This window comes from Propithecus coquereli, unplaced genomic scaffold, assembly GCF_000956105.1.
Source record: "Propithecus coquereli isolate 6110/MARCELLA unplaced genomic scaffold, Pcoq_1.0 Scaffold119, whole genome shotgun sequence".
NCBI classification, from domain to species: Eukaryota; Metazoa; Chordata; class Mammalia; order Primates; family Indriidae; genus Propithecus; species Propithecus coquereli.
Genome location: NW_012135969.1, coordinates 3,540,049 through 3,556,825, shown reverse-complemented (window position 1 = coordinate 3,556,825; position 16,777 = coordinate 3,540,049). Strand labels below are relative to the sequence as shown.

General features: G+C 37.7%; 1 protein-coding gene across 1 annotated transcript in view; it reads right to left on the bottom strand.

Moving 5' to 3' along the window:
* Positions 1-16,777, bottom strand: part of SMARCE1 (SWI/SNF related, matrix associated, actin dependent regulator of chromatin, subfamily e, member 1) — a 19,988-nt gene extending 3,211 nt beyond the window's left edge. The window contains 9 exon segments of the mRNA XM_012659785.1: positions 3-92; positions 925-1,097; positions 4,250-4,421; positions 4,710-4,841; positions 6,211-6,291; positions 11,329-11,433; positions 14,447-14,490; positions 14,668-14,719; positions 16,691-16,777. Coding sequence (XP_012515239.1) covers positions 3-92; positions 925-1,097; positions 4,250-4,421; positions 4,710-4,841; positions 6,211-6,291; positions 11,329-11,433; positions 14,447-14,490; positions 14,668-14,674 — 804 coding nt within the window. The 5' untranslated portion in view covers positions 14,675-14,719; positions 16,691-16,777.

Below are 16,777 nucleotides of genomic sequence, written 5' to 3'. Positions count from 1 at the left end.
TCATTGTTAAATGAATCTGTGCTTTCCAGGAATTTCCTCTTCTTTTCCTGATGTCGTTCCTCTATTTGAAGAAGTTCAGCCTCTAGTTTGCGCTGGAAGACATATAATCAGGCTTAATTATTTTCTCTAAAGCAAATACAAAACACAGAAAATGTCTCATTTTATAATGGTCCATACTTTCAAATACTATGTTGAATAATGTTTTGAATTTTTAATTTAAATAATTTATTATAGGAGTCTAGCTAAGATTTAAAAAACCAAAATGCAGCATAAATGGACGACTGATTAAAGTCAACGCTAAAGCTGTTTAAGGCCTGAGCAATTCCTTTGGAAAAAAACAATTAGTGAAGCAGTAAAGACTGATAGGATGCCTCAAAATTCTTAAGCTCACATGTATTTCTTAATTAACATACTTTCCATTATAAGGTTCTATGTTACAGTTTTTAATGACGAACTTATTAAACCTCTGTGAAAGGTCCACTCCTTTAAACCTCTTCCCCAAATCAGGAACAGGTAAGATTGAAATATTTAACAGGTATATTTATGCATGGTATAAGAATCATGTTAGCTGGGCGTGGTGGCTCATGCTTGTAATTCTTGCACTCTGGGAGGCCAAGGAGGGAGGACTGTTTGAGGCCATGAGGTCGAGACCAGCCTGAGCAAGAGTGAGACCTCTTCTCTACAAAAACAGAAAAATTAGCCAGGCAGCGTGGTGATACACCTGTAGTCCCAGCTACTCAGGAGGCTGAGGCAGGAGGATCACTTGAGCCCAGGACTTTGAGGTTGCTGTGAGCTCTGATGACTCCACTGCACTCTAGCCTGGGTGACAAAGCAAGACTCTGTCTCGGGAAAAAAAAAAAAAAAAAATCATGTCACCTGGGATTTCTGGCATAGGCCCATTTTATTATAACAAATGTTATGTACCTGATGAACCATTAAAGATTGGACCTGTCGTTTGAGGACCTGCATTCTAGCTGTTGTGACAACTGACCGAACGTCTGGTACCACACTCTCACTAAGGATTTCACTGATGAGGCGGTGGTTTCTCTGGAAACGGGCACTGGCTATATGCTTCATTGAGAAGCCATCATCATAATCTGGAATGAACAAATTATTCTGGAAATTAGGTCACCAGTCACCATAAACAGGAGAGTGTAACAAGGTTAATAATTACCAAGGAACTATGGCCCTCACTGGCCTAACGAGTGGGCCTGACCAATGTCATGGGAGCACTGGGGCAGGCACTTCATAAGAACCACACACGGGACATCATGTGTCCACTGGCTAAGGTATTAGTTTTTCTTACAATCTTTAAGTGATGCTATATGTCTGAGAAGGATTTGGCTGAAACACTAATGAGATACAACCATGTCTCTTTTGGCCTCACAATCAATGTGAAGGCTACACACGACGGCAGTAACTGAAATTCTGCCCAAGGTTTCACTCTCTTGGTAGTAATTTAAGGCATTTAATAACTGATGAACATTATATGAACTGGGTGGTATCTTTGTCACCGCAGCACTTTAAAATTGATAAAGATGCCCATTTATAAAATTAACATCACAACAGAGAAAACATCTCTAGCAATATTCAATTTCCCAGCATTTACATTTTATTAGATTAAAAAACCATTAGGGCACTTAAGCAATTTTAGAGAAAAAAAATGTGATTCCAAATTTACTTTTAAATTTTGTCGATTTACCACTTACCCAGTTAGTTGTTGTCAAGGGGTAACAGTGTTACCCAAGTTCATATACACGTGGTCTGGGTCTGGTCTGGTTTATATGCTCATTTTGAGTAGCAACCCAACAGTGTTCCCTTAATCTCAGCCTATGCTCTATTACCTTCACAGTTTTCACATACCTGCTAACAACCTGTACTAGTATTCGCGCAGTATTTTTCTTTAAATTAATTCATTTAAAAAAAAAAGAGCTTTCTCTTAAGCAATACACACTAAAACAAAAGTTCCTCTCTAAACCACCTAATCATCTCAGTGTCCCACCAGAGTGGAGAGTGCACACTTCAGGAAAACCTGCTACAGAGGCCCACGTTGTGCTGCTATGTCATGGTTTAACACCTCCATTATACTTCTAAAATGAAAACTACTGGGATAAGACACAGTGGTTTTTTTTTTTTTTTGAGACAGAGTCTCACTGTGTTGCCTGGGCTAGAGTGCCATGGCGTCAGCCTAGCTCACAGCAACCTCAAACTCCTGGGCTCAAGCGATCCTTCTGCCTCAGCCTCCCGAGTAGCTGGGACTACAGGCATGCGCCACCATGCCCGGCTAATTTTTTCTATATATTTTTAGTTGTCCGATTAATTTCTTTCTATTTTTAGTAGAGATGGGGTCTCGCTCTTGCTCAGGCTGGTTTCGAACTCCTGAGCTCAAACAATCCGCCCGTCTCGGCCTCCCAGAGTGCTAGGATTACAGGCGTGAGCCACCGCGCCCGGCCCGTTTTATTTTTTAAGGAAGAGTTTTTCACTTTTAAGGTTATATATGATACATTTGTGCTAAGTTTATCTTTTTTTGTTGTTGTTTGCTTTCTTCTTTCATTTATATGGTCCCAATGTTGACCATCGGTAGGGGAAATAAAGTCTAAGCAATTTGGGCTTGTCCTTCCTTATACTTTAGTTGTCTGCTTCCTATTTTGGGGGGGGTGGGTGAGGGGTTTATCTTTTCTAGTTATTATCTAATTCACCAGCTATTTATCCCAAGAATAGTGTCTCACTGAAAAAAGCCTTCACTGTCTTGTGCGGATAATTGCCTGTGTCCTGTCCACCTTTTGACAGTTCTCTATTACAGAAGTCAGCAGCTGTTTACTCATGCAGATGCCACCTTTCTCTTGGTTTTATGTGCATTTCCACCTCCCAAATCTTCCTCTTTCTGTTCAGTCTAAGAGGCCCCAGGTCTACAGTCATTCTCATACTGGCATCTTAATTACTACCTGTTCTTTCTTACTAGCAGCTTTAAGATCTGATCTTAAACTTAAAAACAGTATGAGCAGAAGTTTGAGATTGTTCCCGAGTGAATCTCTTCAGTCTATCTCAATGTTCATGCTGTTAATGAAAACCATTTTCTACTTATGGTTTCTATGTTGCAAGCCTTTGTTTCTTCTTGCACTGCCCCCACCCCCTCCTCGTAATATGTGCAGATTGGACCTTCTTCTACTCCTTGGTTCTGTATGTTTCTCTTGCATTACTCATCCCCTTTGAGTAATTAAGGTATGCTTATGCTAGTGTGTCTTTAGCACTGCGGATTCTGCTTAGCACTCAATGCTGTTTCTATTCTACATTCTATTCTCCATAGAATCATATTCTACTGTCTGTATTTAGGAGAACATTTGTCAATATCCCAGTACATTCTTTTAAAAAATTACTTTTCCCTCCTTTTATCAATTTATTCATGTCTTTAGATGGCAGTACTGCTTCCTCCCTCACTGGTATCTTCTTTGCAGTTCTTACAAGCTTCCTCTTTGCTACTGCCACCTTAAGATGGGATCTCAAATTATTTTCTTGATATTGTTGTTGCTTTTAGCTAGAGCTTTCAACCTTTTCCACAACACAGTAGCACACAGAGAAATATTAATATTTACACCACATGCTAGATATGTGGATGAGCGTGCTCATAGCTGGAGGTAGCTATCTCTGGGGCTCCCTGCAGCTTCAGACCCTGCTTGGCTGCAGAGGACCAGAAGTGCAATCTGCACACCTGCAAACTATTCATGGAATGCCAACTGGGAAGCTCTGCGATTTGTGTGTATGTATAAAATTTGTATGGGTATACCCTCATGGGTGGTATCATGAGCTATATTTATAAATTCTTGTTGGATTTCTCAATTAAATGGAAAGGAAATCTCGTAATGTTTCCATATACTCATTCACCTTCTCCCTTAAGAGATTTTAATTCAGCAAATTTAGGGAACCAATAAGAAGACAGGTTATAACTAGAATGCATTTAGCTTTATAAAAGCAGCTGAGGCAAAATCCCAATTGTGAATCAAAAACCTTTCATGCATTCTGAGTACAAAGATTCTGATGAACGATGAATAGTTTTTGCTATTTTTTGCACCGAAAAGCGTATTTCCTGCGGGAAATTCACATATAAATCTTACTCAAAATAATCAAGATACTGAAATGGCACTTAAATTATGCTTTTTTCCCCATTTAGGATAAATAAAAACTTACACGATTTCTCATGTTTTAATTCTCAGAGAAAGCATAAACAAAACCCCACTTTTTTTTTCCTTACCATCTGGATCTTCAGCAGGCTGAATGCTCATGTACGGTTCTCCTTTCTCCATGCGAGACTGTCTCTGTCGACTTTCTTCCTCTAAAGCAGCTTCTGCACGACTTTTTGCATTTATGTAAGCAAGGTACGCCGAGGAATTATGCTAGGCCTTCATAGATTCATTGTACTCTATCTGAAATTCAAATGTTTTTCAGTTTTATAATTAACATTTTGCAGGTTACAATATAGACCTATATTATCTCATCTGAACATCAAAAGATATGATGTAAGCAGATGTTGTGATAATCTCCTTTTTACAGACAAGGAATCTGAGGCCTAGGGAAATTAAGTGATGATCCAGACAGACGGAGCCTCAGTGCAGCCTCAGCTTTCTGATCAAATCTTACACTTCTTTAACAAATAATAAGCCAATGCCTATGTACTTTACACTGTATCCATCCCACTGCAACCCCCACCCTACCTTTTCTGCTTCGTATTCGTTTAAATATTCTTGTTTCTCTTCATCGGTGAGATCTTGCCACATGCCACCAATAATCTTGCCAATCTCCCACAACTTTAGGTCAGGGTTAGAAGCCTTTACTTGGTCCCAGACCTTAAAAAGGAAAGAGGTGAAATTTCAATACTGATGCCTAATAGAAAAGACTGATACAGATTTTACAAAATGCTTTTTAATATGCAAACTTTTAAACATAAAAGCAGAGAGAATGGTATCAAATTCCTATGTACTCATCAGCCTGCTCCAACAATTATCAACAGCTGGCCAATCTCATTTCATCTTTACTCTGTTGGATTATTTTAAGTTGGATCTCAGATATTATGTCACTTCACTCATAAATACTTCAACTTGATAGGCCAAGAATATCTCCCATCACTATAGACACTTAATATGAGTTAACTCAATAATATAGTCTATGTTTCTAAAAGTTCATGTGAATCTGGAAGAAAAGTGGTTAATTTGCATAACAATATCACATCGTTAAATACATATATAATAATTATAAACAGAAGTTGAAAAATTGCTAGTAGTAACTAAAATGCTCTTCCCCTTTTAATAAAGATATGAGCTAAGTTTTTTAATTTAAGAGTGATGTAGGGCCGGGCGCGGTGGCTCACGCCTGTAATCCTAGCACCCTGGGAGGCCGAGGCGGGCGGATCGTTTGAGCTCAGGAATTCGAGACCAGCCTGAGCAAGAGCGAGACCCCGTCTCTACCAAAAATAGAAAGAAATTAATTGGACAGCTAAAAATATATAGAAAAAATTAGCCGGGCATGGTGGCGCATGCCTGTAGTTCCAGCTACTTGGGAGGCTGAGGCAGTAGGATTGCTTGAGCCCAGGAGTCTGAGGTTGCCGTGAGCCAGGCTGACGCCACGGCACTCACTCTAGCCAGGGCAACAAAGTGAGACTCTGTCTCAAAAAAAAAAAAAAAAAAAGAAAAAAAAAAAAGAGTGATGTAGGTTCATCAACAAGAAAACTGGAAGATTCAAGGAAGTATAAAGAAAATAAAAATTACCATAAGCTTACTGCTTAGAGATAACCATTGTCTTCTGGCTTTTTTTTTTCCCCTTCAAACTACGTGGTTGCTATTATTTTTAGAAAAATAAGATACTAGTACATGTAGTCTCATGTATTCCTTTTTTCACTTAACGTGTTTCTCATGTTAAGTGAGTTTCTCATGTTAAGTTAAGTTTCTCATGTTAAATATTCTCCAAAAGACATTACTTTTATGGCTACAAACATTCTATCTTAAGAATTTTAACAGTTTATTTAATCATGTTCTTTCTTACTGGATTTTAGTTCTGAAATTTTAAAATCAGAATTAATTGCTTTAAAAACTACAATTTTTGTCCTTTTCTCTGAATATGCACAGAAAAGCTGGCTAAGCCAATCTGAAATCAGATGCAGATCAAAGAAATAAAGAAGTAAAGACAGCAGTCCTTACTCCTACTTTTCTGGGCACCTACCTTTCTGCTGTACCTCATGTAGGGCATCAGCGGCTTATCTGGTGGCTTTGGGGGTTTTGGAATCGTAATACCAGAGGATGCCTACAAAAGAGTTAAATACACTCATTATTCAATTGCAAGGAGTTCACCGGCAAACTGAAAAGAGAGTCCCTTAAAAAATTCTAATGCGCCTTTCTTCTACTCGTCCATGGATACAAGATTCTTATATATTCTCCACTGAAAATAGCTATCACTGCAAATTCAGAAATGTTCACATCAAAAGAAAATGACTTTAAGCACATAATTTTTCAATGTTTTACTTAGCAGTTGCCACTGCTTTGACAACTTGGCTGTAAGAACAAATAAAATATTACATAATAATCCACACATTGAAAATATATAGTTATCAAGCGTCTCACATTTAGGACATTACCTGGCACCCTTTATTTTGCCCAATTACCATTATACATACAGTCAACACTTGATTATCTGCAGCAGAATCTGAACCCTTAAGCACTTACCACACTCACACTGTCTACAGGGAACTCTGTATCTATCAGCACTGTGTCAGGAATGCACCCCCACATCAACAACAACACAAAACCACCTCTCAGGTTCGAAGACAAACACAAAAACAGAAAGGAAAAGAAAAAATAGACCTTCTGGTCTCCTTTACCATGACCAGAGACTTTATTTCTCTTGAGGTTCTATGTCTGTTATCTAGCGGATGTCTTATAAAGGAAATCGAGAAGAGTGAACTAAAGTCACACTGTTCTTTGTCCTTAGTCCTAATCACAGTGTGGGAGCAAACAAGTTTATCAGGAACAGAGAACTGGCAGACACGGGGTCTGATTATGTTATTTTTGAGGTCTTATATCAAGAAGCTCCATTCCATTAAAAATTTTTGGTTTTGTGGGAAAGACACAAGAGGAAAAGTAAAGATGGGATGTGAAGGAAAAGGGAGACAGAAGAAAAGGAGGGGGAGGGGAGAAGACTGAAAAATTTTTTTTTAAATGTAAAGAAAAAAGTAGGTGAGAAAAAATAAGAAAGGAAGGAAAGAGAAAGATTGAGTGATCGGTTCTTTCTATGGTCTGAGATCTAGGTGAGAGATGCCAGACAGCTTCTGGTGGACCTTACAGATAATGCCAATCCAAGAGTGACTATTTGTGAACTTTTTAGTCTCCTCTTATCATACATGACTGCATTTGACTAAGAACCCAGAGTAAGAAAAATAATGGCCGAATCACGCTTAATTTCCAAATTTCTGGGAGATCCCTGATACCGACTCTCCCTGCCAGGCTGGGTGAAAGACGTGCTGGCTTTATTCTAATCATCAAAACACAGATTGGCAAATCTCCATAAGAAAACTAAAGTGACATTTTGTTCTCTCCCCCTTCTGTTGCAGCTGTGATAAGCCCCAGGGACAGTCCTCCATTCTGGGCTGGGACCCAGCATAACCTTAGTTTCATTCAAGGGTTTAAGGATTAGCACAGTTTAAGGATTAGTTTAAGGTTTAAGGATTGTGTCCGTCCCGTGTGATCAAGAAATGCTTCCTGTTCCTACAAGGGTCTCCCTCCTTCCCTGTATGCTTTTTTTTTTTTTTATTTCAGCCTATTATGGGGGTATAGATGTTTAGGTTACGTATGTTGCCCTTCCCCCCCCAAGTCTGAGCTTCAAGCATGTCCATCCCCGGATGTGCACATCGCACTCTTTGTGTATGCGTATACCCGTCCCCTCCTCCCCCTCCCCCGTATGCTTTTTAATAACGCTGCTTCTTCACAGACGAAGTTGTTAGAAAGCATTTCATCTTTGAAGCAGCATTTCCTCTCTTTCTGCTCCTCCCATGCATTCTTACCACACCTCACGCTGGTGCCCATGCAGACAGACCCTGTTTTTAGCCAACAGTGGGCAGTGAGTGGGGGGAGCCACGGGCATGGAAACTGTCAATGGTGGGCTGAGCAGCCAGTAGGAGAAGATCTGTGTCAGAGTTTACAGGAGTTCTTTCAGGGGAAAGTGGAATTCCTATGAGGCTAACCTTATGTTATGGATTCAGAGGAAGAGACACGTAAAAGTCTGCTTCTTCACACATGAAGTTATTTGAAAACATTTCCAATTCATAGCCAACAAAAACCTTCAGAATTCCACGAAGTGGTTTATGAATAAAGTTGGAATTGTGCCCATAATTGAAGGTGGTAAGACTACTGCAAACAATTCTTTAAAAAATTAGATGTAAAGAATTCTAAAATGCCTATGCTTTCAAGCTTTAAGTATGAATTAAAAGATGTAAAAAACATAGTAATATTTGCTCTTTGATATTTTTCAAAGAATCGCATTTTATAACATTAACAGATTTACTTATTTTCTCTTTCTCCCAAAGGACGGCACACAAATCAGCTTTACATTTAGGCCACATTTTTATTACATTGACCAGTCAACTTACCGCGCCTCCCCCCAAACAATAAGAAAGTGAAATTCCAGCTGGTTTTCAGGATGGTAAAGATTTATATCATTACGTACCCCCAATTTATTTAACATCTCAGACAGACATCTTTCTACAACGTCTTAAACATTTCTTTACTCCTTAAAAAAAAGCTAAACACACTTTAACTTTTTCTTAGTAAGGCTCGATTAGAAATAACCACTGCTTTGCTATGCTGTGACCCTCTTTACTAAATGGCCCAAGGGTTATGCTTTTGGAGTGTGTGTTTCCTTTTTTGATCTGTTTCTTTCCTTGTTGCTGCTAGGAAACCCACCTCTAGCAGCAACTCTCCCTCTTTCCAATTTGCAACGATTTGGAGGGAAAACTGCTTACTTAAGAGTAAGGTTCTAGGAAATCTCCTACGAGTAATGTCCATGATTTTGTGAAATTTACCTTGGCTAGTCAAAAGTTTTTTGTTGTTTCTTTCCCAATTCTCAGCTGTTTCTCTGGTAGGGTTTTATTTAAGGGGTTTCTTCTGAGATAGAATTTCCGCTAATGTACAGAAATATGCTGTTTTTAATATTTTTGTCTCAATCTGTTTTCATACCTGTACTAAGAGAATGCTAATCATGATCTGAATAAAGAAGTGACTAGGAGTGAATTCCAACTCATAGCTCTCATAAGCACTCCAAAAGTGCTTATTGTCTGAAAACTATCCAAGTATACTGGAATCATCAGGGAAACCCAACATTCTGTATAGTCAGGAAGCTACTTCACAGGGCTTCATAGACACCACCACCAAATAGAAGTCCTCCCAAAAGTAATGCATAAATGGGGTCATATTAAAATTAAAATACTTTTGTAATAGTCAAAATCAGCATTATTGAGTCCCAACACTGCTTAAATTAAATATATAAAAACAGATAGTGTAAAACCTGAAAATTTTCTAAGCCTTTCTTCATACAGCAGTATGATTATACCTCAACCTGGTGTTAAGAGGACAAAAATACAAAGAAAACAACCACAAAGGACCAAAACACCAAATTTCTGCATGCCCAACAACTTTCTATACTAATCTACCCTGAAGTAGTGCTCACTCCAGATGCTGGGTTCTTAAAATTCACCAGGAAGGGACGGGAAGAAACAGATGATCGACCCCGGCCCAGAGACAGTGATGCACTTTCTTTTCCTAGTAAGACTCCACTGAATGATCTCACTTTATTAACGGTGAACCCCCACAGCTACTTTCAAGTGAGAAACAAAATGCTTATATAAACCGAGACCAAATTATTTTAATATTATAGTTACCATTTCTATTCCATTAACATAGATAATCAAGAGGTGACTGTATAGAGCTATTAAATGTAATCATTCTCTCATTTACTACCCATGAATTTGTGCATTAACATGAATGATCCATAATCGATTCTGCCCATTGTTTAAATTAAAATGTTCTTTATCATTTGAAAACCTTGCCAACTGTTACACTTGTGAAACAACACATTTAGGCCAGGGAAAAACATGTACTGATGCACATAAAAATTGTATGCATTGTGAAATGCATACATACACACACTTTGTCAGAATTCTTTTCGGATACCATGAAATATGCATGGCACATAAAACTTGATATGCTTATGAAGTACAAATTATGCAGAAACAATGAAAAATTTAGACAAACAAAACCTATCAAGCTAAGCAATATGCTTACCAAGATAGACATTCAGTTTGATAGCTACAAACTTTCAGTTCTAGCTTGACTACAGGGTGAGAGGGCTTTTTTGAAGTTACATTAATAGAAGGTACTTATTATTTATGAATATATCAAATGAAAACTTGGTATTAAAAAGTATACAGCCATTCTGGGTTGTATAAATTCTCACCAACAACACATTTCAATGTATGTTAAATATTTGACTTTTGGATTTATTTTTAGTAAGTCATTTTTACAGTAATTGCTTTTTTTGGTACCTAAACTTCCTTGAAGTTTAAGATGATCCCAAAACAAAAACTTAGAAGTATATCATTCAATTTTGACATGTTAGATGGATCAGTTAAATAAAACGTCCTAAGTTTCAGAAATCATATCTCTCATAGGATGGATTAGAAATGTACTTTTTATACATATCTGGTTTGATACTTCAAATTAATTGCATTCAACTTTTATTCTGCAATTCTTTGAGATGATATTAAAATCTTTTTCTCTTTGTAATTACAGAAAAATGAGTCTCAATTAGAAAGTGAACTACTAAATCCAAAAGACAAATAATTATGTGTAGCAATTCAAACTGGTAGGCCAGCCAAAAGCTTTCCAGCCCTGAAAAAGCCAGGTCTGAAAGCCCAGCCTTTACTAAGCAACTGAGTCCTTGAGACTAATGCCAATTACCTTAAAAAAATGAAAGATACTCTTCATTTCAAAAAGGGTATTTAACCATAAGAAATTTTTGATTTGTCTACACATAGTACAAGCATTAAGTGCTCAAGGCTTTATCCCTACTGACCACCAAACAGAATGGACTTTTCTTTTCTTTCACATACATATCCAGATCTCACTATTTTTTCAGTGTAAGATCGTACGACGAATGTTTAAAATAGTCAAAAAGCCAGGTTAAAAAAATTTTTTTAATGGCTGTGCTCATGATTCAAAAGGACCTAACTCTGAAGGCATTTCTGGTTAATTCCAGTTGTTTGCCGGAGGCTGTAATAGTTGATTCTCCTACCGTGACCCGGCTGTTGGTGCCCGGGTTCCCTCCCAGCCTGTAGTTGTTGTAGGCGAGATGACTGTATGGATTGTATCCCACAAACCCTGGTGTGCTGGGCATTTGCTGATGGAAACAAATGAGACAAAAACACGAATGAGAAATGAGCTCAAACGAGGAAAACACAGAAATGAAAAATGATCTGCATATGGCATGCAAAAGCAACCTGAATTTAAACAAGCAATGATGTGTTGTAATTGTTCTTTCATTGAGGAAATTCAATTTTTCTTTCATTGAGAAACCTGTCTGCAAGTGTTTTTTTCTTTTTCTTTCTTTTTTGCAGGGGCTGGGGGTGTTTGTGTGAGCATGAACACGCATGGTTTGTTTTTTGAGATAAGCAATCCAATGAAGTGTTTCAAACATTCAGGATTACTTTATGGTCAATAGTATGATGTAACAACTTAGCGGTATACAATGTCTGAGATAGGAAGGCTTGATGTGTGATAAACTAGAACTCTGAAAACACTACATGCAAAACAAAACACAATTTATTTGACAGTTATGTGGATGCCACCAATGTATTCATCTACTAAAAACAAATAAAAACAAGAAATGAATCTGCTTTCAAAGACAGTTTTAAACCATTTTATGTAATGTGAGAAATGAGAAGAGACTCAAATCGGGAAGCCAGGATTTGTCAATTGAAAAGAACATATGTTGGATTCAATGGATGTAACATATATGATTTCAAAACAAAGACTTGTAAGAAATGCATGGATTTTATTCTGGGGTACTATCTGATCTTTTTAACCCAGTCATTCTTTTATAGGATTTCTCTTCCATTTCTTCTTTGATCCATCTTCTATAGGTCAATCATGAACAATTTCTGCATTTAATCTTAATGTGAACTATTTTTCTAGTTGATAGACTTGAACTTTCTTTTTTCATCTAGTTTCCTGATAGCTCTCACCCTTTCAAAACACAGCTGCTAGTTTCAGCAACAGAACTCTTGGTTTTTGTGAACTATGTGTTGATGTAATCACAAATGGGCTCTTATATAGCAGTGGCCTTGTGGTTAATACAATGACGTTCAATGTTCATGAGAACCAAGGTATAATGCATAAAAAGAATGTAGCAAAAAGAGACCAGGGTGTTTTACCCAAGGAAACTCAATCAAAACAAGTGACAGTAACTTCATTTTTACATGCAATTAACAATATCAGTTCTGAATTGTGTAATGGAAAATACACTTAACACATTCCAACTAAGCTGTAGGTGACACAAAACACAGCTTCCTAAAACATGCCGCTGCACATATCCTTAGTGTCCCGAAAGAAAGACATTCAAGCAGATATTACATTTGATACTCTTTGGGAGAAAAGAGAACAACTGATCAATTTCTAGTTTATATAGTTAGAGAAGACGCAAATCAAACATATGTTAAGTAGGCAGAACACAGATGAAGTATCAAAGACACAAAAGAAGTGTATATTACTTGGAGTGGTACATTGGGGTGGTTGTGGTGGTGGTGGTGGTGGTGGTGGTGGTAGAGATAATGGTAAGAAGGAAGGAGAATAATTCATTTAGTATCCATTCTGTTGGATGTTCTAATCCCTAGTCTTCTATATTTTGTGTGTTAATGTGAAATTATAATGGTACAGAGATAATGACTAAAAAAGGCAAAAAAAAAATCCCTTTCTACATATGAGAAGTCATAAGGGGACACTTGGTTTTTGAAATACTTTAATCTCAAAAAATCAAGTTTGTCCTCCAGATATTATACATTGTCGAAAACAGTATTTACGTCAAAATGACACCTTCAAAAGTTGCATAAACAATGAGAATCACTGTTCAACATACTGAGGCAATAATGTAAGAAAAATAAGGGAACTAAGAAAAAATATTGAAATTAAAACAATATAATTATACCATTTCCAAAGCTGAAGTACATGGTTAGGTCTTTGAGGTCAGAATCTCAATTGTTCAACTCCACCTGTATAGCCACTAGCAGAATGCCATGGAGATGGTCATAAGAAATGTTTTTTCATTTAAGAAAGAAAACAAACCAAGCACAGGACTTTAAGATCTATTGGAATTAACTTTGAAGACTGTACTGTATATTATAGAAATTGAACCGAGAACTTATGATACAGTATCTCTTTTTAAAGCATCTCACTAAGAAAAAACAAATTGTTGATAAATGTAACTAAAACATATATCTGAGGGTTAGTAAGATTGGTTGTTATCTAATGGAGAAAACAAAATTACACAAGAACCTAATTAGTAGTGAAAAGTAGACTAGCCTGAAATTTAGGTGGGAGGGGGTATGGAAGGAAGGACTAACAGCTATTAAAGAACTGATTTTGTAGGCTATGGTCATGTTAACAGTGTTTTACAAAAACAAACAAACAAAAAAAACCCACCCCAAAAACCAACAAGGAAGCCATTTCAGCAAGGCCTGAACAGTTCCTGTTAAATTCGTTTTGTGGGTTGGAAAATTATTTTACATGCTGACCAAGCTGGGCCAGAGATTGCTGTGTGGAAAAACTAGTTCACAACTATTTTTTAGATACCTTGAAACATATATATCCCTAAACCGATAAAATATAATTTATAGAGTGGAATAAGATTCAATAGCAAGATCTGACCCATAGATAATGAAATCCTCACTTGAACAGCTTGAAAATAATGATTTACAATGAGTGTAGTTATAGAACTAGAAGCTTATTGTTTGATTTAACATGAAAATTTTATATAGAGACAAGAAAGGAGAGGAAAATGTAACCAGCTGAAGGTTAGGTTTTTTAAAAAATGCCACAATGAGCATTCACTCAATATTGACTTAAAGACTCTGAATAGTGAAGATTAATAAGAAGTGTTAAACTTGTCATTTATTTCCCATTTAAAAAAAATAAACTGAGCATAGGAGGTTGGAATTTCACAGTATGTTTCCTTAAATGTTGGGGTTGGTTCAAGGTAAGATGCAAAGAATTATTTTATTTAGTAGGAAGTGCTGTTTTTTTAGCTGAAATTTTCATCCTGTTGCTGTGATGATTGAGTGACTGTCACTGGAAGACATCTGGGTTTTTGTATCAAGGCCAGACTTGGCTATTACATTAACAAGAAAATTAAAACTTACTGTTGCAGGAGCTGGGGTGGGAGGTGGGGCATAAGATGGTCTTTCTGTTTGAAAGAAAATAAATAACTTCTTGTAAACAACTGAGATATAATACTATGCAACAAAACTACCAATGGTCCTGTTTTGAAGAAAAAAAAAATGAGAGTATTTTGGAATTCCCATTTGCTAGGGCATTAGTCTCTTATTAACATAGATTGATAAATATAAAAATTGAAACTTACTTGACATTTTGGAAGATTAAGTTCTCAGTTCCTTAAGAATGAATCTGAGACACTAAAATAAAAAAAAAGAAAAAAAGGAAAAAAAAAGAGAATCAAAACTCAGCAAGCATGAGAATGTTTTCCTAAAGAATAGGGAAATTTAACTGGTATTTCTGAGTAAAATTACTTCACCTTATCTCCCAGTAATCAAGCATTTTGCATATTTTACTCATTCTTGGAGGTCATTTGGTTGATTAGAATTAAATGGCTAAAACAAGTTACTGGGATATTTAGAAATATACTTTCAGGTTTTTTCTTATGATACTAAGCTACCTCTTGTATGGAAAACATTTTGCTGATGTAATGTAAACATTTAATAAGACTGATAGAAAGATAATGACAATAGAATGTGATGTGTGTCCACCCCAACAAGGCCTACCAGATACTGACAGCTCCCTGACAGGCAGCTCTTCCCTGCTTTTAGGGTAACAACTTTTAATGAAAATAGGGCAGCATTTTATTCCGGGAAGTGGTGGAAAAGGTAACCGGTATGATAATGAGCTTCACCTTCTCTTATAATGGTAAACAGCTTCGTAAGTGCTGGGAATAAATTTTGAGAATTTATCTGAAAAACTTTTATTCATCCTTCACAGCCCATTTCAAAATTTATATCCTCAATGGAACTTTCTTGATAAATTACCTGGGCAGAATTAATCATTCCTTCTTCATCTGTATTCCCATCCTGTTTACACAGATCTATCATATTGCTTATTATAACATTTTTTACCTATCAATATGGCTAGATTGTGTGCTGCTTGGGAACAGGGACCATCTAATTTATTATTGTATTCCCAGTATCTAGATCAATTCTTTAAGAAATTTTGTCCTAATATTACCAGCTCACAACATGATCAGACACATGTGAGCTTGTTTTTTACACCAATATACACCACAAACAGTAAGGTACAAAGAGAAAAAAAAAAATTCATTTTGAGAAAGAAAGCAAACTCCTGCTACTACTGGAGTACTTTAATAATCCAACGTATGTGAAACAAACATGATTTTTTACTTCTATTTTGCATTTTAAGGAAATTCCCTGGAGCATTAGGATTAGGAGTCCTGGTGTAGAAATAAACAGTATATTTTCTCAATGGTCTGACCTGGGTTTTCCTCTTTCCTTAAAGAACAGCCAGAAACCTTTGACTCTAGTGTACATTTCCTTCCTGCTCACATTAAGGGAGCTGTCATCATCCAGCCGGCCTTGCTGTGGGGAGCCCTGACAACTGCCACAAGCTCCCTGTACATTACACTTTATTGTTAACACTTTAAAATTATTGCTCTCCTTCGCCAGAATATAAATTCTAACAGTGCGCTTGTACATTTGTCCATCCCTGGTGCCTGCCATAAAATAGATACTCTGTATTTGTTGAATAAGTACCTTACATGGGATAGGCTTATTACACTACAACACTTAACAATCAACGACAACTCTTGAGATGTGTCCTGCTATCCTAATTTTACAGATGAAAAAGGGAGCCTTGGAGAGTGTAAGTGACTTGTCTAAAGCCACGCAGCGAGGAAGGGCCAGAGTTGGGTTTCAAACCCGGGCCAAACTGTTTTCGGAGATTTTGCTCTTCACTCCAAGCCACACCGTGAGTCCTCCAGTCGCTGCCGGACCAGAGAAGGAACCACCTTCCTGGGGCTGAGAACCACCAGCTAGTCTTGCCCCTAGGGCTTCCTGTAAGTTTGTCTTGGAGGATGCACTCTACTAGAAATTCCCCTAAAGGGGAGTATGCACAGGTGCTTTGACCGATTTCGGGAGGTTAGCGTAAGAAGCAAATCTTGCCTCCAAGGAGGGGCCCCAGATGGGGCTGCCTCCCAACCCTCGCTCCGCTAGGCCTCAAGGAGGCCGCCACCGGCTCCCAGCTCTGGCTCCACGGTCAAGCCTGAACCCCAGCGACCCCGCGGAACTCGGGTTCCAGCCAAGCGGGGACACTACCACTCGCCCCCTCCGACCCGGTCCGGCCCACTTGAAAACACTCACCCGCGGGCAGAAAAAGCGCCCGCAGCTCCGGCTTCGCTTCCCTTTGTCCGGCGCACGCCCCGCCCCTCGCGTCCGGAGCTTCCGCAC